Consider the following 24743-nt stretch of genomic DNA (forward strand, 5'->3'; position numbering starts at 1 on the left):
TCCTCAACATGCCGACGTCCAACCAGGGGTGGCCCGAGGAGTTCGGCTTCCAGCTGGGAGGGCACGGACCCAGCTACATCCTGTCTGTGGAGGAGGGGAGCAGCGCCCACCTGGCGGGGCTGCAGCCGGGGGACCAGGTCCTGGAGATCGAGGGCCACAACGTGTCCACGCTGGGCGCGCAGGCCGTCATCGCCATCGCCCAGACCCAGAAGAACATCCCGCCCAGCATCGGAGTGGTGTCGCGCATCCAGCAGGTCACACAGCTCTTGAATCCCATCACACCAATGCATATATAGGTTCATTTGTGTGGAATTACATGTGATAGTGCAGTAACTGTATATTATGTAGACCGACCACGACCTCGACCGCTTCGCTTTGCATCGCTTTGCTCTGTCAAAAGTTGTCGCTTGTGTGGGTTTCTGGGATCAAGACCTGACCCATGTAGACCTATTTTGTATTTTATAATTTTCTTCATTTCATTTAGCCAAAATCTAATTCATAATTAGACATCTGGAAAATGCAATCTTGATGCTTTACCCTTGCAAGCTAGCTAACTGTTCGACCAAAAATTCCAATATATTTCATCATATGTCTGTAGGAGTTGCAGGCTAGGTAGTCAAGTCTCTTATTTTTCCATTTATCAACCAATATTATTACCTAGGGATCTTTTTTAAAATGCATATCACAGATACTGCATTACTGTTAAATATGGATCCTCTCCATGAAGACACCATTGCCCAAATAGCAGTTGAAGGGTTTGTGGTTCTTGTTCATAACTGATTGTCTTATTCTGTATATGTCTCAATATCTATTGATATTGAGATTGATTGATTTGATATTTAACTTCTCAAATATGTATGAATTCATGTCACTTGCGTTTTGGATGTGATTGGTTTTCGTCGTGACATCTTGCTCATTTGCATAATATTAAACTTTTCCAACTTGTTCTCACTGCATTGCGGGCCTGGTTTGCATCACCACCTTTCCTGTCATACCGTCCACACATTATTACTCGGTTCTCATTGACAATGAATAGGGACAAACTGTTTACCTGGTGAAATTACATTTGGGACTGGCGAAAGAGTAAAAGCATTCCTTGGCACTAGAGATTTTTGTTGTAGTTATATCTATCAAGTGGCTTTTATTTATTTATTTCCCCCCTGCATTCTAGATGGACATCACACCAGGTCCGGACGGTCGTTTCGGCTTCACCATTGTGGGAGACTGCCCCCTGCTGGTGGAGGACTGTTCGCCTTGCTCTCCGGCTGGCCGCGGGGGCCTGAGGGCCGGGGATTACGTCATGGAGGTGAACGGCATCCCCGTCCGGCAGCACGAGACGGCGGCGGCGCTGATCAAGGCCTCGCAGGGCAGGACGCTCCGCCTGGGCGTGCTGTGCCTCGGCTCCAGGCAGAAGCGCAGCAGCAGCATAGAGGACAGTCAGCTGGGAGGAGAGGGGATGAGGCTGGACCGCAAACACAAGGCTCTGGAGTTCAACAGGAAGGTGAGCTCAGATGGTGAGGTGGGGTCGAGGCTGAAGTCAAGATCATCATCTCAGGTTCAAGTTAATTCCAAGACCAGTTGCATAAAGATAAACCTGGTCTTAGACTTAAATCAGACTTTAAGTCAGATTTAAGCATAAGGATGTTTTTTCTTGGAAATCACAGTCGCTCCATTACTTCTTGATTGTTGTTGATCTCTAAAGGGTTGTTTCTGTCTCTAAAGACTCTCTCTCTTCTTAAGACTCTTTCCTAAAACCAAAGATTTGCCATCTTGTATGAAATAGCTACAGTATTTAAATTGTCCACTAAGGTTAGGCCTACTCCTTGCCATAGCAACAAAGTCCTTAACTCAAGTCAGTCTTAATATTTATCCAACAGGCAGTCTTAATTAGACTAGCCTAACCTGAGCATCTAAGGCCAATCTAAGGCTTAGACTAGTCTTGATTAAGTTTATGCAACTGACCCCAGGTCCAGTCGAGTTTGAGTCAAGTCCAGGTCTACAGAGAGTCGAGACTAAGGAACAAATCGAGTCCTATTCAAGACCAAGACCAAAATAGACAATAAAGAGTGTATTTGTCTTTCCAAATGTAAAAATAATGCTTAAGGAGTTTCTTAAGGACAAACTAAACTGTACTAAACATCCAACTAACTAATGTGTAGGATTTTGACTAATCAATGCTTAGAAGTTTGAGGTCCACACAATACCCGGATGTAATTCCTTAAACTGTTTATAGTGCGGAGAAGAAAATGCACAAAAGTGGACCAGGTTGAAAACGTTTAGGTAGGTGGGAAAAACTAGAGCATTCAGTAGTGGCAGAAACCAAGACAAGTCTGAGTCAAAATAGGCCAGAGACCGAGACGAGTCCAATATGTCAAAAAAGTGATTGTGAGACCAGACTCATGTAGTTCAGCCCTGAGTGGATTCATCTTGCATCTTTGTATGACAGGTAAAGTTTTGTTAAGGTCACAAAAAATCTGGTTAGCAATACTGTAAGACTATGAGGGGACTGCATTTGCCCTTTTTTTCACCTTGGACTTCAAACTACCCCAACCTCTAACATCATCATCCCATCTCCCATCAGATTGAGCAGATTCTGGGTGATGAGCCAGAGGTGAAGGAGAGACTCTTCGCTGTGCTGAAGCAGTATGCAGCGGAGAAGAAAGTTGATTGGCTGGCTTCAGTCCTGCCAGACGTACTGATCACCGATGAGCAGCGGCAGCTCATCTCCAGCATCAGGTGAGACTCACAGGTTTCTGCTCCCGTCACATTGGATTGCTTTATGGCACAGTACAGAAACAGATTGCTGCTAGTAGAAAGAAGAGAAAAGAGTTGAAAGATGGTTACAAGTTCAGTGGAAAGGTTGGTAAATTCAATGTTGAAAGACAAGTCAGTGTTTGATTTCTTAACCTCTTCCACCATCATTACCATTCGCATGTTGCACGGCCAAACTTTATTCTAACTCACAGAACTTTATTTTAAATTTTAGCCAAGATCCAGTGGTTTCCAAAGATACCAAATATGTCATGCTGAATTAGAGAGAAATGTGTATAAAATGATGCACAAACATCTAGATTTTTTCCATTTGATGTAAGGGTGCAACCATAAGGGTGCAGCCGTCTTAGGTTTGAATATTTCACTCAATATAAGCGTGTTATAGCTTCAATTAAGCGTTGAAATGAAAATGATTTTTTTTTCTAACTTTGAAGCTACTTAAGGGGAATTTAAGGGGAATATCAGGGTGCCAGGGGTTAAGTGAGCAGTCCATTTTCAGAAACCATGTGTTGACCACAAAATGACCACAAAAATGCTTTATCTTCCTACTTCTTTGGCCCAAGTATGTTCCTGGGACATAATGTTCGTAACAGTGAGTGTTATGTGCTGTTACTCAATAGCTAAAGCCTCTAGTTTTGTCTCGCTATCAGTTTCCCTTAGCATTGTATCCAACACATCCCCGGTCCTCGTTTTCAAGTCCCAGTGAAAAGTAACATAATCTGCAGGGATTAATTCATAATGACCATGTAAACAGGCTTTTCCTTTTGCTCATTCTGCTGGAGGGCGGATTAGAGGGGGTCTTGCTTAGTGTCAACCATTATGAAGCTATACGCTCAGTGGTTTAGGTGGGTCCCATCTGCCAGCCAGCGTAAATCCACTGTGACCCTCCAGGTCGCTTAAAATGTTATTGGAGCTAGTGAAGCTGCAGGGTCTCAGAGTCTAAACGGACATGGAAGCGGCCCGAGTTTAGTGTTTTTAGCGGTAAATGAGGGAGTAAATGAGGCTTGGCAACGTGTAGCGCAGTCACAGCATGGAGGAGTCTGTGATGATGATCCACAGTAAGCTTGGTGGAGATAAAGACAGTTTTAGTTTAGTATTCTCTTCATCCTACCAACGCTTTTGGGCATGCAGTCCCACTTTTCCTGGGCCCGAGAGGTTTAGTCCAAGACTCTGAACGGTTTTTTTGAAGGTGTGTTACATTTGCTGTGAAATGGAATAACTCACTTTAGATATCTAAAAGTGAAAGAGCATTCAGACAGACAGAATTATCTGGGCGTCTCTGTGCCAAAACCACCAGCAAGCCGGCTCTCCTCTGAAGTCTTTATCCCCCAGACAGTTTGTCCACAGATTGCAGTCGGTGCACAAAGAAGAGCGAAGAGTTATCTGTCACTTTCAATGGTGCCGCTTTAAAGTACGTGGATGCAGCATTTGTACTGTAAATCATAATCTGGGGTATGTGTGTGTGTGTGTAGGGGGGGAAGAGGGGGGGGTAGTCTCTCTACTGCTGCCCAACAGGAGGCTTTGCAAATGACGAGCCTGCGAGAGCCAATCAGAGCTTTTATTCCCTGACTGCATTGGACTGCATGGTCCTAAATCACACTTTTAACTCTTTGTAGCGGTATAGATATACTCTAACTAATGTTTCCCATGAGTTTGAGGCCAGGCAGTTTCATTATCCTCTACCTACCTGCGTTGAGGTGCTGCACAAGTGGATTTTTCTGTCTGAAGCTGCTCATGAATAATTCAAAAGGTGTCGACTGAGCGCGCTCCCTCGTAGGATTGGTGTTATGAGAGGAGATACTCCTATTTGCACAAGCACCAATAATAGCATTATAAATGCCATCTCTCTATTGTCTTCTATCCCTCGCTCTCACAACTCTCTCTCTCTCCCTCTCTCCCTCTCTCTCTCTCTCTCTCTCCCCCTTCTCTCTCTCTCCCTCTCTCCCCCTTTTCTCTCTCTCTCTCAGAGGGTTTCAGTGTTTAGCTCTGATGGATTTTCTTCTCATTATTCTGCTCTGAGCTCTGGCTGTTCCCCGCTCTCTGTGCGGTGGCCGTTTTCCCCTGACATTTGCTGAAGGCAGCTTCCTGAATGCACCACGCTCTTTTTCCCCTTATCTTCATCACCTTAGGGAAGCAGCACTGTAGCAGCAGGCACGCACAACACTACCTGGCACCTAGATGCTGCAACTTCTACCTAGGTTTGGTTTATTTGTGAACTATGACAGACTGCTAAAACGATGAGTTGTTTGGGGTGAGTATATTATTCAATTCAGCTCCACTCAGTTTCATTTCAAGTGTGTTTTGTATAAACTGAGGTTCCCAGATATGGTTATTTATTTATGGAGGTTTTTATGCGTTTTTGTCATGTTGTTTATAGCTCTGGCACCTGCACTGGTTTTACTGCAAAGCGACAGTTACAGATGTAATTATGCAGGTACAGTGGGAGGAGAATGAGCTTTGTAATTCAATATGATTTAATGCATGAGCTGCTGGCTGACAAATTAACAAATTGTCGTCTTGCACCACACTTTGTATATGTTTGTGTGTGTGTGTGTGTGTGTGTGTGTGTGTGTGTGTACTAGTACGACAAATCTTTCACAAAGGCTGCTGATGTTTGATGTTTTTGGACCCGGCCTCTCCAGTTGGCCATTTAGAGCTTTGAATCAATAATTAATCAATTCAATCGATTCAGCATTATTGATAGTTTGTTCATTCAGTTTGTCTCATTACGACCGCACCCCTCACAGCAACCACTTGTCAAACAGTTAACAACATAAAGACCTGTCTTTACAATAAGAGACTGAACTCATCAGGATGAGTGATGCACCTCTTTTAGGCTGTAATCTCTTGGTGTGTGTGTGTGTGTGTGTGTGTGTGTGTGTGTGTGTGTGTGTGTGTGTTGTTTGGCATCATGTGAATTCTAGATTATATAAATATTCCTTTTAAACTTTATCTACCCATATTATACCTAATCTGTGTGTGTCTGCTCTGAAAGTAGCAGCCGACCCTTGCTGACCTCTCCTCTGTTCTGCCTGATGTTTTGCTCATGGCTTTGTTTTGTAGAATAGCAAGAGACAGGCAGTTCTGATTCATCAAACATCAAACTAACATCTTCATCTTCAAACATTTAGTCAATTATAGTGTTACCTTGTAAACTAAACCATTTTTCCATCAGTGTCTTTTGCTATTTATTGCTGACAGTCGTAAGTAATGGTGGATTATAAAATATAAGAGTGATAAAAGTTGATAAAGCTCGTATTTGATCTGGGAGTTTGAACACATGGTTTCTGAGGGTGGACTGTTCACTTAACCCCTTGCACCCTGATTTTCCCCTTAGATTTCCCCTTAAGTAGCTTCAAAATGAGAAAAAAACATTTTTTACAGTAAATTAGTTCCTGGACCTTGTCAGCGCTACACAAGATCACAAATGGCAGAGGCCCTCAAGTACTTTGCAAATTATTTTACAAAGGCGGGTGAGGCACACAGATACAGCACTTCAGCCAGTATTGCTAATGTGGAGTGGAATAAATTACCAGAATCCATTGATTTTTAATGATAAAATTAGGGGCTGGCTTATGTAACCTGTTGTCTTCTTGCATGTCTTTATTACTTATAAAAGATGCATTTAGGTGAAATATACAGTACTATATGAGTACAAATAATGATTTGACTTGAACACGCTCTTGTGCTTGACACCTGTCATCATCTTGCTCAGGCTGAAAACAACAAGGACCATCATGGAAAGTCCAGTACTGTCAGAAGTAAATATTATATGTTGAATATGGACACAAACAAGAACCAATTTTTGTATTCTGACTTTTACTTATTTAGTTATTAACATATTCAAATTAGCTTTTATTTCATTAAAAATGCATCAATTTGCATATCAGCTTAAACTGTTCTCAGTGGATAAAGTCAGAGTGCATTTTCTTGTTTCATTCAGATGAATAACTAAATACTTAGTGGCTGTAAACAAATAGGTATAGTAAATAGCTGTTTTTGTTAAAAGCAGCATGTCAAACTTTGTGGCAATATCGAGTTGATCTGAAAAAAATGGTTATTTTAGTTTTATTGGTTAATTCTGTGCTTAATGGAGCAGGTACTTAAGGTACAAAATATTGTAATATATACATTTTATTTTATTTTTTTTAATTGACCAATCCAGCCAAAATCACCATTTTCACCTTTGGTGCCTCGTCTTAAATTTGACAAACAAGCATAACTTCTGAATCCTATTCAGTAACGTACAGTTAGTTACTGAGAGCTCAACCTTGCAGCAGCAGCATCAGTAAGCCTCATTACACCAGCAGCATACATCTTGTGTAGGGACTAAACTACACAGTGGTGTCGACAAATCCACATCATCATGTTATTAAAGTGACATGGATATACACATATATGTGTGTGTGTATATAGGTATGTATACATTACAATTAAAGTAATTTTAAAAATACATTTTTGCAGTCATGCCTGAACCTGGATTTTTGTACTTTTACATATCAAAAGCATAATTATCCCAATTTTTTTACTTAAAGCATTTTCTCAACTTGCTTGAAATCCTGACACACTCCACAGACAGTTGTTTCTTAGTCTTTATTTCTTATCTGGATCCTCTTTAGCACCAAGCTGATCATGATCACACAGCGATCGGTCACATGCTGAATCACACTAACGGACCTATATCTCTGTACAGTGGATGATGAATGATGAATGTCTGACCTTGTTTCACCACAGACAGTTTGTAAACATCTGCTTTTGACAAATCCTGGACACCAACCAGCAACCTAGTGGCCCTAATAACAGATTTGAAATCATATAATTATCCCTTAATTCCACTGGCTTTATCCTTAAATCTGTGGCCTACCACTCAGGCGGCTGTGCTTAACTCTCTGTTAGCGTGAAACAAAAAACGAGCTAATAAATAATTAAGAAGACTCTCCCCAGCCCCAAACTGCTTTATTTTTTGATCACACATGCCGTCACCACACCTCACAGTCTAGCCTGAATTACAGCCACATCTGGACACTAGAAGTGAAATGAGGTCTCCTCTATATAGTTTTCTGCATGTCATTCCTCCCTTTTGAGAAATCCATCCCTTCCTCCCTGCCTGCCTCCTCCTCCTCCTCCTCCACTCCCCCCCCCCCCCCCCCACCCCCCCACCCCTCACCACCACTTCCAGATAATTATAGATCTCCATTCTTTATAAACGAGGTCAAATCAGAGCAGAACTCATTTAGTTTCAAAGAGGCGGCGTCGAAAACTTTTTGTGATGAGGTGGCTGTTTCAACAGATGGCTGCGTTGTGTTTTGTGAGGGATGATTTGCGTCTGTCTGTCTTGGAGGAAACATGACGCCGATAGCAGCAGCAGGTGTGCAGGCAGGCAAACACACACACACACACACACACATGCACGTGCACAGATACATATCAATATCAGCAGGTACACATTAGCGCTGTGATATGAATAGATCGCAAATACCAGAGAAGCTACAGATAGAAAACAGAGAGCGGCTGTGTGGGCTGTTACACCCACATGACTAAAGTACATTTATTTTTATCTAAGGAGTCTGCCTATTGAAGCCGGCGGTGGGCTACATGCTCAGGAAAGTCTGTCCCAAGCTTCCATGAAATGTCTGTAAACCTGATGAAGAAGATGAAGCAGGCTGGGAATATTTGGCCTATATCTGTAACTGAAGAGCTTTGTTCCAAAATGAGATTTCTGCCATTTTAAAAAGTGGCACCTACTCCGTTATAATGACTGTTAGCACAAAATTAAAACAAATGATGGTATTTTTTAAGAGGATAGTAGGTAACTTAAGTCCTTGTTTAACAATGTGACCACAAATTTACAGTCTATGTCTATATTTTTGAGACATAGAATAATAAACTTAAGATAATGTTTTTCTGTTTTTCCAAAATGAATCTATAGCATTTTGAAAGTGAACTCTTACCTGCACATGTGATAGTAGTAGATATGCTTGAGCCCAAGTACAGTATACTGTTTCTGCTTTTATTATAGAAAAACAGCAAGAGTTAAATCAAATTTGGATCAACCACAGTCCATCATATATGGAGAGAACGTCAGATTAAATAATTTATCGGCGATATCTGCATTACATGAAGAGACTGGTTCCAACAGGATTTGTCCACAATTTTAAAAAAGTAACATCTATCTTGCAAAATTAAGACAAATCATGATGCTTATGGATCACTAGTTTTTAGAATTCATTTTTTCTTCAGTTTTCTACTAGCAAGTGAAGGATCCAAAGTATTTCTAGTATCACTTTTTAGAGAACAGTATGTAATTTCAATTCTTGTTTCGATTATGCCCAAAAAATCATTATTTTTATGCCCAAAAAATAATAATTTTTGCCTTTATTAGACAGTTATAAGTGGAGAGAGACAGGGAAAGAGAGAGAGAGAGGGATGACATGCGACAAAGGTCCTGGGCCGGATTCAAACCCAGAACGTCCCTTTTACATGGAACACGCCTTAGACCACTGATCCACCAGGACGCCCAGTCACAAAATATGAACACTTTTACAGACTGGATCCTCTCTATCTTAGCGATACTGAACGGTGAACTTCCGGTATGCAGTGGTCTGAAAATCAACTCTTCATGCAGACGACCAGCTCAGTGTTACTAACAGAATCTGTGACTTTATGCTTCTGTAATCTGTAAACTAGGAGGAGAGGAGGAGGCTGGAGACGCTCTATATTTATCTGAATATCCTGTAAGAAAATGCTTGAACAATACAAGCTAATGAGATGAACACAGTGGACAGGACTCATATCTGCTTTCCTCTCTCTCTCTCCTCTCTCTCTTTCTCTCTGTACAATAACTGTGTCCTAATTGCTTTATTTAGCTGTCAAAGTTGTTTTCACGCAGCATAATTAGCTCCTGTTAGACAAGTACAATGTTGTCGCTGTTGTCTCTCCCTTCTCTCTTTCACCCCCTTTTTGTTGCTAATTACTTGACCGCTGCTGTTTTTCACAGAATGCTCTAACGGTGCAAAAACCACGCTGTCTGTTTATGGCTGATTCATCTGATTGGCCAGTCAGAACAGACCGGTGTAGGTGTTGTTTTTGTAGATCTGAGTTTAGGCGACGCGCTCAGTTTGATTTTAATGCCGCTGTGATTCGACGAGCGTGTAACCAGTTAATTGACTTCTGACTTGGTTGATGTGTTAAAACTGAGATTTCTGGTTTTGTTTGTTTCTCGTCATCAAACAATACAATCTGTGTTTTCCACATGTCCCTCGGGTCTTGCTGTGATAATACGTGATGGTGAGACACGCTACATGCTGTGTGTGTGTGTGTGTGTGTGTGTGTGTTTCTACTCTTATGAGGACCCATAAGTATGTTTCTATCCTCACAAATCTCCTCCTCCTCGCTCCTTACTTCTTTATGAGGTTAGTGTAGGAGTTAGGACTTGGGTTTTGGGTTAAGGTTAGAATTAGGATTAGGTTTAGGTTAGGGTTAAAGGAAAAATACTCTTGCTAGATATTATCGATTTGTGATATGTTCAATTCATTGCAGGAGTTATTATGTAATGAAATGTTGGACCCACTTTCCCTCAACCTGCCTCATCTACTTTTACTTCAGTCAGTGATTAATCCTAATTTCCCAGAATGACTTTCTCCCCTTACTCGAAACCTAACATGTCTCTCTGCTGCATTGCATTCTGGTCTCTCTCCTGCTCCTGTGGGTGGAGAAATTGGTCTCTCTCCTCTTCTGCGATGGATTTCTCCCTGTATGATTGTTGAACGTCTCTTGGTGCAAAATGGCGGCTCTAGAAAGAAGCCCTCGCTCTTTGATTGTGAGGGACTGACACCAAAACCTGACGTTTACCGCTGATGTTTTGGATAACTGACAGTTTTTTTCTGATATTAAACTCCTTTGTAGCTGCTGGAAATATCTGGATGTGACGTGACGTTGTCAACATTTTGCCAGTTATCCACGGAGAAGAAAAATACACCACCAAAGAACAAAATGGGCCCAGAAATGCAGCTTAGGCATGTAGTAGTGAGGGTTCAGGTTAGTGTTATGGTGTTTTCAGATTACAGGCTACAAAGCAACAGGAAGTCATTCATTTTGAATGGAAAAACATAAAATATAGCAGCATTTTAGCAGTTTTTTTTTTAGCAGTTTTTATTTAATTTAAAATATAAACCGGACCAAAAAAAGGCTATGACAGTATGACATCATTACTTGTTGCACCCATCGTGAAAACACGTGTCTGCTCCACTGGTGACAGCGTAGCTCGGTACGTCAGACCGCTTTGTAGCTTTTGTAGCCCTGTAATCTAAACACATTAGAGGTTAGAGAATGAATGTCCCTCACAAGTATAGTAATACAAACGTGTGTGTAGGTGTGTGTGTGTGTGTGTATATGTGTGTGTGTGCGTGTGTGTGTGGGTGTCTTGTTCTCTTGGCAGCAGCTCTGATCAGTTGAATGAGATGTTGTTGTTGTGTTGTCAGCTGAGTCCTCGCTCGTGGAGGATGACCCATTATGTTTTATTCTCACAGTCACAAGCAGCCAGCACTCCTTCTGAACAGATGGAGCAGCATGTACAGAACACAAGCGTCACCCCGGTTGACTTACTACTGTGCTGCAAAATAATGTCTAAATACACTCGTTTGGGATTTTTGGTCGGGAAAGGGAGAATGGAAATCGGAGAAATACATGTGATAATACACACAGAAAAACACAAAGAAATATAAAGGTGCTTTGGAGTGACTGATTGATTTTATTTGACAGATTTTAAAATATACATAAGTTTGAAACACAGCCATACACATGATGATGACCATAGAAGAACCATTTCTGGATCCACAAAGAACCTTTCAGACCAAGGTTCTTTAAAGAAGCATTTCTGCACTCCTTTGCTTAGACACCTGCATTGTGTTTTTGTTTATCTGTCCTTGTATAACCTCATTTTGCAATTGCACAATATATACTATGGAGGGGTTTGGCTATTTTCCACATTTATGCCATCGCCCACCATCCAATAACTAAGAATTAAGAACCTTTGAATATCCCAAAGAACCATATATGATTCTTGAAAGGTTCTTTGTGGAACCTTCTATAGCATCGCTCTGAAGAACCATTTTCAGTTCCGGTTTGCATCTTTATTTTTCTGTGTGTATAAAATTCCAATAACAGAAATGTCTTGTTGTAAAAGTATTCACCCCCTTTAACCACCTGGGCTAAATTGTCTCACTGGCAAAACTTTGTTCAGTCTTTCATGCCAAATATTATTCATACTTTATCTTTAAGTTATAGTCAGATGTTTTTGAATATGTTTTGTTGTCAAACAGAGAGGATGCACTTATTATAAGCTTTACAGAGTCAATGTGAAGAGCCAGTTTACAGTCTTAGTGTGAAGAAACTGGTTGTTGATCATGTTATCACTGCTTTTTTTTGACACGCAACTCCAATTACAGCTTTTTAATGTCTTGAGATGAAGCTGATGAAAAGATACTGGAGTCTGTATTCTCTACCATTTCAATGAGAAGGGACAATCTCACTTATTGATTACATTATACAGACTGAGCGCTGTCTTTGATTAGATTAAATATGTTGTTTGTCTTTTACTTCATACATTTCTGATGGAGGATTTCATCTGTTACGCATCTCAGATTCACCAGAGCTGAAAAAACTGAAATGGTAGTATTGAGTTTTTTTTTAATATCAAAATGGGAAAATGGGTATAGTAAGGTGTTCGGTCAACAAGATGACGACAGCTCTTCTCTACACTCATGGAGAGTGACACGGAGGTGAAGTGGGGACTGGAATATGTGTGTGTGTAGGAGAGAAAGAGTGAGATAGTGAGAGAGAGAGAGAGAGAGAAAGCCCATGCTCGCTCACTCCCACACCTTTGCCGTTGCTGTATTCTGGCTCTGGTACCTCACGCTGCAGCAGTGAGACTCCACACTACAGAGCAGCGAGTGACGCCAAGATTTTCCTCCCTGTCTCTCCTCGGAGGAATAATCTTCTTTCCTTCTTTCTTCCCATTCAACTTCTCCTCCTCTCTCCTCTCTAAGGACAGCGGTCTTCTCCGGGATAACACCTCTCCACCTTCAAACCGTCAAAAGCCTCTTTTTTTGTGTGTGTGTCTTCAGGAGGAAAGCCTGTTGAATTGAATTAGCTCGGACTTGGATTGTATTGATCGGGTTGATTGTCACTTCTTATCTCGCCTCAGTCTGGAGGTTTGGATTGCCACCGGACTGCCAAACCCAAGCTTTTCGGTTATGGACTGTATGATTTTAAGATGGATTGAGGGGGATCTGTGACGTAGATCCATCCTCTTTCTCACTCTTTGGTCTGAACTCCGACAGACAAAAAAAACTAACGTTCCCCCCTTTTATTTTTCCTCACATGCTCGTTCTCCTTCTCCTTCTCCCGCCATGTTCGCCAGGATCTTCATCCCCAAGAAGCACCGGCAGCGCTTCGACGAGGCCGTCTCCCAGAACCTGATCAACCGGATCTGCCGCAGCAAGAGCATCAGCGAGCCGCAGGGTCGGATCCGCCGCAGCCGGAGCGAGGATCACCCCGAGCGGCACCACGGCTCCAAGCGGGCCAGCTCCGTGCCCCGGGACGGAGGGGAGCCCGGGGGGAGGGGCGAGGGCGAGAGGGACCGGGGATTCAGGAAGTCCGTCTCTGGAATACCCGGACATCCAGCCGCCGGACCCAATCAGAGGTCAGTACATGGTTTTTTTTTTTTGTTATGATATGATGCCAACTTTCTTTTGCACCCATTTGAGTCTCTTTGGTTGTGTTGAAAGTATTGTTTACTACAGGAATTCAACTCAAAGCAGCATCTGCAGTCAAGGATTCATGTTTTTATTCTGATGTTTTACAGGCAAGATGCTCTGAGCGAGAATTGAAAATGCTAACCAGTAGACAGTGTGTGTTTTCAGATAGAGCCCACATCTCTTTCTCTTCGTCTTCCTCTCTCTTTCCCTATTTCCCTGTCCTCTTCCTCTTCTGATTCCTCCATCATCACGCTCATATTATCCTCTGACTGAGTCACAAATACAGAACCGGCTGTTTAGAAAATGCCAAACGTGTGTATATCAGAAACATTTTCGACCCCATACAAGTTAGAAAATGTTGGGATTTATTTGCCATGTTGAAAAATAATACTGTTTTTGGCTTCTCCCTGAAACTGAAACTGCCATCTGTTTGTGTGTAGATCATCACATCTATTCATCATCTATTTAATCCTGCAGTGTTGTAGAGACTCGACTCTATTCTCCACCCACTAACACAGTGATTACATGCTTGTCCAATTAATAATGCCACAATGGACTTGGTGCAGGATTACAGGGGGGGGGGGGAATACACTCCTACACTCCCACTACAAGCTAACAAACTAATCCAAAGCTCTGTCTTCATACATGGGACTGTCACTGCCTAGTCCATCGTCTTTAGCGCCTAACCCACACACACACACACACACACCTCTGCTCCAGTCCGGCTTTTACACACCGTCCGCCCTCCATCCCCCTGCTGCTTACTCCTTTCTGAATGCGTCTGAATATGTCAAGTGTAATCATATAATCATATTGGCAGGTCATGTAACGACAGGATGCAGCTGATTGTATTAAAGGAGAGATTACCTCGCGGCTGTAAGTGGCGCAATCACAACAAGGAGCCGCACCGCACCGCACCGCACCGCACCGCATGCTGATAACTTGCCTGAACTGACCGAACCCCTCAAGAGTATTGTGTAACGTTGTTGTGTTTCCACAGTAACTAAAAAATAGATCTATAGAGAGATAGAGCGAGAGATAGATCCTCTGACATGCATGACAAATATGCATCAAAATGAGAGAGCCACCAATTGATAAATGTGACACGAAAGTAATAATAATAATAATGATAATAAACTTTATTTATATAGTACTTATCAAAACGCAGTTTGTGCTTTACAAAACAGAGAGAAAAATAAGTACATAAAAAAGACATAACAATAAAATAAAAGACATAACAATAAAGTTAGTAAGGTAAAACTCCTCAGGGATTATTACTGTAGTTATTAGTTGATTAAAGACCTTTGTTTACAAAATAGCTACATTGCAAGTGATACAATTAGTTGTATTTTTGAATTTTTTAAGCAATGATCATCAAGTCAAACTATTTTCAAAAATGGATGTGTAGCATTTTGGAATGAAACCCCTCCTACAGTGTTTAAAGTGATGTTATAGTGGATGGTGGCGTTTATTTAACAGCTGCAGTGATGAAGGCAAATAGGATGGAAGTGAGCCATCCAATTATTTTTGAGTCTGTGTGTGCGATACCGAGCAGTTTGTTAATAGTGTGCCGGGGCCTGATGGGCCGCCAAAATTCGCAAAATCGTCTATCAGATACAGAAAGTGAGTCAGTGTGGATCAGCAATCATCTTTTTAGGCGAGTATTTGAGTGAGGAGTTGAGTTGCTACACAATGTGCCAGTTGTTGATGTCTCAGCGGAGTTAATTAAGACTTGACTTGATTCCTCTCGGGTTGTTAAATAATAGTTCTGGGCTCGATGACTTGTGAAATAGAGGAGAAGTACGGAGTGTGATTCATGTCGGCTGGTACGGAGATGGAAGGCGGCAGCAGCCTTGAGGAGGGAGAGCTGCTTTTTTCATCCTGACAGCCTGACAGTCGCAGCCGCTCTCTCCCTCGACGCTCGCTTTCTCAAGTGCGCTCGCTAAACACCAAGGCTGAGGCTGCGCTGCTCTTTGTGGCTCTACAGCGCTACGCCCAACACACACCCCCACCACCACCCACCCCCACCCATCTGCATTTAGCTCCTCTTACATAACAGCCAGTAACTGTATAGCTATCAGAGAACAGATTTATCTGTTTTCTCGTCCCTTTGTCTTTTTCTTTTTTTTTTTCTGTGCACTCGTGTTTACATATCGCGGCGGTGTTGCCTTGAGTCGTTTCCATGGCAACGTGCCGCGGATAGATGGCACGAGTCCTCCGTCTCATCTTTGACGTAGTGGGAAGGTTTCACTGTGTTTTCCTCCGCCGGGGGAATGAGAACGAGGCGTCACTGTCACTAAATGTCAGTGGTGCCTGAGCTTTTTTGTTTTCTTATTCCGGCCTAAAACCGGTTGAATAAAACACAAGGAATAAATCACAAGTTCATGAGTGTTAATGTGGAGAGGTGTGGGATTAAAGATGCACTAGGCAAGATTTTGATCAGCCTAAATCACAAAGTGGGGCTGCAATACAGAACGGCATCCCATCCCCACTTACTGAGACACTGTAGATTCACCCTGTTTGCCCAAATTGAAGTGTGACGACCCAAAAACTTAAGAGCAAAATCCAAACTGTCTCCTAAACAGCAGCAGAGAAAGCTGGACTCACCAACATTAGATCTTTTCCCTCTCTCTTTCCTTTGGTATAAAGCAGTGGTTCTCAACATGGGGTCCGGGGACCACCAGGGGTCCTTAAGGGGGTTCCAGGGGGTCCCCAGCAAACTGACGAATTGTTAAACTTCACCATTATTTCATTTACAAGAAGTTTAGACAATTAGAGAATGTAGAAGAATGACTGTTTTGATCATCAAAATCATATCTGACAATAAATATATTCTCAGATTTGGGTTCGAGAGACAAAATCTCATCAAATGGGGCTCTAATGTGGACTAAATCAGGGGTCTTTGATATGAAAAAGGTTGAGAATCACTGGTATAAAGCATCACAGACCGGCTGGCTTGGTAAACACGAGTGTGCTGTCTGCACTTTACTGACGTCATCTTCTACACGTTCAAATGTTTCAAACAGTTGGCTCTCGCTGCCATCTGGAGACTCCAACGCTGTGAAGTTGTCTAGTGCAGCTTTAATGACAGCAGCAACACAGACAGAGTGAGAGTCTTACTAGAAAGAGACAGCAGTAATCAAGTGGAATTGAAATACTTTGAATTTACCGTCAAATCTCTCCTGTTTACACACCCGTCTCCGCTCCCAGACAAAACAAATTCACTAAAAATACTTAAAAGTCACGAGGAATCGGCATTTCGACGGTGTCTTGCTTTCATAATTCTACATATTTCCTTTTGAAAGTAAAGTTATAATGTGGGAAAGAACTGTTAAAGTGTTAAAAAGTCTGTGATGGTGTTATTGTTATTGGTTGTAAATTTTATGCATGCCTACTGGTATGGCATGAAGTAACCACTAGGAAGAAGTAATGGGATTTAATAAGAAAATATAAAATTTAATAGATTTTTTGGCGTTTATTGTGCAATAGATGTATGTTATGATAAGGAGAATTAGCCAATAAAGTGAAAAAGTCATTTCTCATGTCACTGTGACTTCAAGAATGACTCCCGTGGCTCCGTCTGTAAATCTGCTGACTACAAATCAGTTCTCCCCGCTGCTGTTGGATGGTCCGCCTCACCTCCCGCCTCTCTCTCCCCCTCAGGGTCGTTCGTGTCTACAGGGGGAAGAAGAGCTTCGGCTTCACGCTGAGAGGCCACGCCCCCGTCTGCATCGACTCCGTCATGTCAGGTACCAAACTCTCTCTGTGTGCTCCGCTGGTTTGATGGAAGGGGGGTGGAGGTGCTTCATGTGGGTGAATCTGTTGTTAGTGCCAGTCACTGGTTGTTGTAGGTGATCCGGAGGTGTGTGTGTGTGTGTGCTATGACTGGACCAGGAAGTGGATGATGTGTGTGACTCACCCATCAGATGCGGAGAGGGAAATATTTTGTGCTGTCCAATAAAAGAGGGCGGTGCTTGAAAGACATTGGCTGATTTATAAGGGTCAGTAAAAGTGTTACGCAGTTATTTAGGGATTTTACACAGACTTTTATCTGGTGTTGGGCGTGCTTTGAATATCTTACTCCGTGTTTTTTAACAGTAGTTGGTATTTTTGATGATCATGTCCGAGGGCGAGGCAGTAACTCAATATTATCGTTTATCATCGTCCAATAGAATCAAATCATGATGAAATAATGATATTGAGTTATCTTGATGCACCAGTCTGTTGTCTAAATTCATGATAAAAAGCAAATACTAATTCAAATCTCTCATAAAATGAGATCCACAACAAATTAGGGAATATTGTATGAAAATGACAGTTTTATCGTACTTTATATTACCATGCAGTTCAATGTGAAGAACATCCATTTGATTAACTTATGATTTTTTCATATGTTAGCAGATATCATTATATATTGATATAAAAATAATTTCTTACTATCATTGAATTATCATGGTATTAATGTTGTCCATATTGACCAGCCATACCGTCCTTTTCCCAGACTGGCTTTAGTACCTGTTGTGCTTTAAATATGGTTTTCATTTGTGGACTTACATCAAAATATGCAATTTTGACATGTGACATTTTACTGTGTTATTTTTCTAGCATTATGGTCAATCTTCCAGCAACTGGGGCGTCTCCACTGCTGAATGAATTTTAAGGGAAACATGGAAACCTTAGACTAGCTGATGTCCAAAAATAATATATAAAAACAAAATCCACTGGACTTAAACTGAAGAGTTTGAAGATGCTTCACCACTCATCCGGGAGGATTCATCAGTTCTGATAATTGAGGAAGCCTCTCTGTTTTTATATGTTTTTTTTGGACATCTTAATACCTGGATGACTGATGTGAATCCACACAGACAGACTCGCTGACGTTTTGTTATAAACCACTGAGAAATTATTACAAATTTCATCCTAAAGTGAGAGATTTGAAAAATGTCACACCTACTCTAATTAAATGATTAGTGAAGGAAGTAGCTATCTTGAGCCATTCTCTAATGATTTATCAACACTTCAGCAGATATTTTAACCACTTTTATTTTTTGTTAATTTCCAGTAATGAACTTCATGTAACTTGTTAAATCTTTTTGAGATGAAACTCTTCAGTCGGAGAGACAGAGAGGCTGTGAAGTTTCTTTCGAGGGACTTTTGCCAGATTCCTCTGTGTGTTGGCGCCGAGAGGGGGGAGGCGTGTGTGTGTGTGTGGTGTGTGTGTGTGTTTCTGTGTGTGTGTGTGTGTGTGTATTGGACGATGACGCCGTTGCTCCCGCCCACCACCATCTCTGCTGGAGCGGACTGACTCAGTGGGCCTTATGGAGGCTGATATGGAGATAGCGGGGGCGGATATCATGTCTCTCATCGTGATTCGAACAGAGATCCTACAAAGTCTGTCTCGTGGCCCGTGAATGTGCCTAGACAAGCACATACTACATTATCACATGAAGAGCTTGTTATACGATATCCCAAACGTCAGGTAAAAGACATGACACGACTTTCGATTTAGGGGGATATTCAGCGCCGAGCGGCTGACAGATGAGGTAGCGGCGGTTGATGTGTTTCACCGCAGCGCTGTCAAAACATTTCCCCCCCCCGGCGTTCGGCATTTGTTTCCTTACGTAAGGAGATTTGGCCTTGTGTGTCTGTGGGGAGATCATCTCATTTGTTGGATGTCACACGCCGACTGACAGCAGTACATTATTCATCATCTCCATTAGGAAATATGCTGGTTACTGTTTTGTCGGTGTATACAAAGTGTTGCTGGAGTTTTCCTCTTTCCCAGCGTCTCACCCGCCTGCTCCATGCATCTTGTTAGCGGGTGAAGTCGTGCCAGGAGATATTTTCAATCTCTGATGAATTTCTGTTTCTCTGTCTCCCTCTCAGATAGTCCTGCTGAGGACTGTGGGCTGAAACCAGGCGATCGCATCCTCTTCCTCAACGGACTGGACATGAGGTCTGCATTTATAGGATAATACTGTTTGTGCCAAGCATCTAGGTCGCCTCTCTCCTTTATATTCTTCCTCTCTGGTGTCCTCACACAGTCAGCATAGTTAGAGATACCGGCGCTTGTTCTCCTCCCTTCAGAAGAAGACATTTGTTGCCATTTATTCTTGTAAGATATGAAGAACAGCTTCCACAGAGAGCGAGAGAATCCATCAGCGGTAAACACGAAGCCTTCGTTCGGTGTTGTCAAAGTTTTGTCATCGTTTCATTGTGCCCGAGTTGAGTGTTTTCATATCAGCGCTGCGTTGTGTTCCCGCTCCGCTGTCCTGTCAATCACCTGACACCCACTGGAAGGAACGGAAGTCTCCTCCAGGAAAAATAATCCCTCAAAAACATGTCGCCTCTAAAACTTGATTGTCACATCCTTGTCTTTTTTTTATTATATTCAATTTTAGGGCGTCTTTGTCAGCCGGGACAGTCGATTTCAAGCTAGGTTCGACACTGTGAAGTTTGTATTTTAAAAATGACGGAAAACAAGTAAATGTTAAAAAAAATCGAATTACATACATGCATTGCAAAACGATTGGGGGAAATGTAAAGTAGACGTGCCTATGTGCAGTATGTACACTATGTGTGTGTGGGGTGAGAATGGAGGGGGTGTCAGCTGTGTGTGTGTGTGTGTGTGCACGTGAACATACAAGTTTTCGTGAAGATGAAGCTTTGTTGTGGGAGTTCTTGTTCTTTCGTGCCCTTTGCAACTTCGTGACCTTCCCTCTGCTGCTTCCAGACTCACTTTCAGAGAACGAGTGTAGGAGTGCAGATAAGAATTCAGCCCGGGATGAAAATTGCATCGCACTTGTGAGAGCTCAAGTCAATACAGTGTATCCAATATCGCCAGCAGACACACTATATTACCCACCCTGCCTCGCTGATAGCCATGTGAAATAAGAATCACACAGTTGTTCCCGTGGCTGTGCGATCCGCTGATTTGTTTGCGGGTTGCTGTATAATTTCTGTTGCCCGCCCCGCCCCAATAAGACGGCGCTGCTGCAGCAGTAGGCGGTGTTGAGGAGAGCAGTGGGAGTTGTTCACCAGAGAAAGAAAAATAAGTACGAGATGATGTGGGAGTATACAACATAGATTTACACGCAGTTTACGGAACACTTTCCAAATGCTGCGGGACGCTTGCTGTTGCACAATCCACGTCTCTAAACCCTAAAACATCTTCCTTTAACCTCCTGGTCTCCTCCCTGTCATCTGCATCTGAAGTGTTGAAATCAGAGAGGATCATAGAGGTTTGACTTGGAGTTATTTGGTCAGTTGAAAGAACAGGTGGTTCTAATATATTGTACCCAAAATGTAGTTTTACGGTAGGAGCGATTTTCTTCCATGTTAGTAAGAATTATCCAACATTATCCCCATCAGGACGCTTTATCCATGATCTATATCAGTGATTCTCAACCTTTTTCATATCAAGGACCCCTAATTTAGTCCACATTAGGGCCACAGACCCCCATTTGATGAGATTTTGTCTCTCGAACCCAAATCTGAGAATATATTTACTGTCAGATATGATTTTGTCCAGAATCCCATGACTATCTGTATTGTAGGTAGAGAGATAACAGTCAAACTATAGGATCAAAACAGTCATTCTTCTTGTGTTAACTTCTTGTAAATGAAATAATGGTGAAGTTTAACAATTCATCAATTTGCTGGGGACCGCTTAGAACCCCCTCAAGGACCCCTGGTGGTCCCCGGACCCCACGTTGAGAACCACTGATCTATATAACATAATGCAGGAGCAGATTCAGAGTCTCTTGGAGTTCGGTGATGACGAGATTCTATTTCTTTCGCATTAGAGATTGCTCATCTGAGAAGAAGAGTGTTTTATGTGTACAGACAGCTGACAGAGAGCGACAGTGACGGTTAAGGAGGCAATAAGTACGATTCTTACCACTCCACAGCACGAAATGACCATAATAGATAATGTTGATCAATATCAGTGACTCAGCGATTACATAGCCAGGTGCCGAGGTCCTGCAGTCATCCACAACCCCCCCTTGTTCCTGTTGGCTCTCTACTCTGAATAGCTTACTCATCTCTATGGTGAAAATGGGACTCTATTGTTTTCTTCAATTACAGGCCACCTAAATTCGAGGGGATGAGGGGGGTGGAGGGGGTGGAGGGGGTGGTGGGCTGCGCCAGAGACCTGAGTAGAAGGAGAGAAGAGGTTAATAAAGGTTATAGATTACTTTACGCCCCTTTAATTCTGGCTTCGCTCTGTCTGGTTTATAAAACTCATCATCTCTCTTTTCCATCATTATTTCTGTCCCTATAATCTAGTCATGTTTACTTATATAGCCCTTTATCTCAAGCAGACTAACCATACTACCTCATTATATACTGTACTACATCATATATACATACGCATCATATACTACATCATATACATACTACATATACATCATATACTCATCATATACATACTAGACATCATATACTGCATCATATACATACTATACATCATATATTACATACTAGACATCATATACTGCATCATATACATACTATACATCATATATTACATACTAGACATCATATACTGCGTCATATACATACTATACATCATATACTACATACTATACATTATATACATTACATATACATCATATACTACATCATATACATCATATACCATACTATACACAAACACACTCAGGCATATCTCCCTCTCTTGTTCTCTCTCTCTTGATTTTATTGCTGTCTAAGTGTTACAGAGATCCTCCTCAGAAATGCTTCATCCTCTACTCTATGCGATCGGTTATGAGTGTTTCTATTGGTGAACAGTGAATTAAAATTGCTTTTGGAAACCATTACAGCCCAGATTTGCCCTGCATCAGTCAAACACACTCTCTTTCAAGATTCTCCCCCTTATTCTCTCTCTCTCTCTCCCTCTCTCTCTCTCTCTCTCTCTCTCTCTCTCTCTCCAGGAACTGTTCCCATGAGAAGGTGGTGTCCATGCTTCAGGGCAGCGGAGCGAATCCGACCCTGGTGGTGGAGGACGGTCCGTCCGACTACTCCTCGGACCACACCGACCCGGAGGAGTCGCCCACCCTGGCCCCCGCCGCTGCGCCGCGCTCCAGGTCAATACACTGACGAAAAACCTGACCTGACATTTGGATTTGACATTTTGAGCAGTTCACGTCAGGTGTCCCTTGGGTTTGCTGTTGTTCTGTTCTTTTTTTTGTCGTTCTGTCATAGGTTAAGGTTTGTTTGCTTATATAGATGCTAAAAACTGAATAAAGGAGAAAAGAAATACAAAGGTGAGCAGGTGAGACAAAGAAACCCCAAAAGACCAAAAGAAAGAATAAATCAAGATGATAAACATAAACAGAACTGAGCTCAGTAACCAAATGACATAAAATCTTGGGAGAATGATCCAAAAACTACAAATTGCATTTCACATTAGATTTAGATTAGATTAAACTTTAAAATACATCATAATAAGCTACTAAATAAGCTATACAATAGTTTTTGCCTTTCTGAGAGAGGAAGTGTATTGTTAGTCCCGCCCTCCTCCCCCTCAGTTGGCCAAGTTCCCGCCCCAACACTTGTCACTCATCTCAATGAGCTGTCTACCTAAAACGGCAGCTAGCCTGAGGCCAATCTGCAGTAAAAAAAAAAATCCTGATGTTCTCGGTTATTTTAAATATAAATGTATGAATGGAAAAATGATGCTAAAACAAAGCGCATGCTCCCCCGCGGTGCCTCTGTCCAGGTCTCCGGCCCTCAGCTCTCTGCAGTGGGTGGCGGAGATCCTCCCGCCGAGCATCAAGGTCCACGGACGCACCTTCAGCCAGCAGCTGGAGCACCTGCTGACCATCCAGGAGAGGTACACCGTCTGCAAGTCCCTGGAGACCTTCTTCCAGCACAGGTCAGTGGATGGAGGGACACAGATTGAATACTCTTTTGTGGCTTAGGCTGATTAAACACGTGTATTTTTGCACAAAAATCTTAGCCTAGTGTAAGCTAAAGTCCAATTTTCAGCACTGTTTGATGCCTGTGTGGTTAACGTATAAATTTGAAATGTAACGTTGTACTTCTTCTAACAGTCTGCGCTTACTAGCTAGCTAACATTGCCAAATATAACATTTGCTGTTGCATGGGGAACAGTGTTTTACATTAGGCAAAGAAAATCTCTCAAGCATCCATGTTTTCCCCAATTTTTTCCGAGCTGGACCACTGGAAGGCATGAATTGTTGTAATTACGACCTGCCAGCTGGGAATATCTGACTTCCGATTTTGAATGGCACACAGTATAAGAGTGTTGTCTGTCAGGCCTCTGGGTTATGCTTTTCCAACACAGGTCAGGGGGATAGAGGGAGGGACAGAGGAGAGAAAAAGTAGAGAGAGAGGATAGAGGAACGTAGATGGAGACAGGGATACAGGAATAAGGTTGCTGAGGATGTTCTTCCAAGGGAGGGATGTGGAGGGATACATGGTGAGAGGAAAAGAAACGAGAAGAAACAGGGAATCGATGAGAAATAGAGTGATGCAGACGGAGGAATGCAGGAAGTGTGGACCTCTGAAGATATTCCTCCAAGGGCGAAGGGATGAAGGGAAGAGATGGATGGTGATTAGCGCTGCAGCTGAGGAAGGGACCAGGAATCGGATTACGTGCGCTTCTTTGATTCTGATCCAAACATACGATGCGTGTTGCGTGACTTGCTGAGGCTTAAAACTTAATTCTACTGTACGTACATGCAAACACCTGAAGGCAGTCAACAAATCCTTCCGTATCTGACATTCCTCTGCTATCCTCCTACCTGTTTTCCTAATCTGTTTTCATCCTGTTCGCTCGTTCTCGACTGAACTCCTCATTACAGATGCAGAGAATTTAAATCTGGCATTTAAATCCTTGCACCGAATTGCAATAAATTATGATACGAAGCAGTGAGAACAGGGGGCGTTGACATATGTGTGAGGTTTATGTGTGTATGGGTGTTTTGTGTGTGTGTTTGCAGGAACGTGGACACCCTGATAGTCGATGTGTTTCCGGTGTTGGACACTCCGGCCAAACAGCTGATCTGGGAGTTCATCTACCAGCTGCTGACCTATGACGAGCAGGAGCACTGCCAAAGCAAGATCTCACGCTTCCTGGGGTTCAAGAGCGCTGGTGAGCCAGAACCGCAGACCTTCGGGGGGGTTAACTGCATTCGGGAGAGAAAAAAATAACCCTCAGGAATACTTATCAGCATGAGCAGACGA

At 42.4% G+C, this 24743-nt stretch overlaps 1 protein-coding gene across 1 annotated transcript in view; it reads left to right on the plus strand.

The window, feature by feature from the left end:
- Positions 1 to 24743, plus strand: part of grid2ipb (glutamate receptor, ionotropic, delta 2 (Grid2) interacting protein, b) — a 41287-nt gene continuing 16544 nt past the window's right edge. The window contains exons 1-9 of the mRNA XM_078290944.1: positions 1 to 254; positions 1172 to 1501; positions 2582 to 2736; positions 13193 to 13474; positions 17193 to 17278; positions 19416 to 19485; positions 22466 to 22618; positions 23254 to 23409; positions 24500 to 24651. Of these exons, the coding sequence (XP_078147070.1) occupies positions 9 to 254; positions 1172 to 1501; positions 2582 to 2736; positions 13193 to 13474; positions 17193 to 17278; positions 19416 to 19485; positions 22466 to 22618; positions 23254 to 23409; positions 24500 to 24651 (1630 nt within the window). The 5' untranslated portion in view covers positions 1 to 8. The remainder of the gene's footprint in view (positions 255 to 1171; positions 1502 to 2581; positions 2737 to 13192; positions 13475 to 17192; positions 17279 to 19415; positions 19486 to 22465; positions 22619 to 23253; positions 23410 to 24499; positions 24652 to 24743) is intronic.

The sequence above is a fragment of the Centroberyx gerrardi genome, chromosome 20 (genome assembly GCF_048128805.1).
Source record: "Centroberyx gerrardi isolate f3 chromosome 20, fCenGer3.hap1.cur.20231027, whole genome shotgun sequence".
NCBI classification, from domain to species: domain Eukaryota; kingdom Metazoa; phylum Chordata; class Actinopteri; order Beryciformes; family Berycidae; genus Centroberyx; species Centroberyx gerrardi.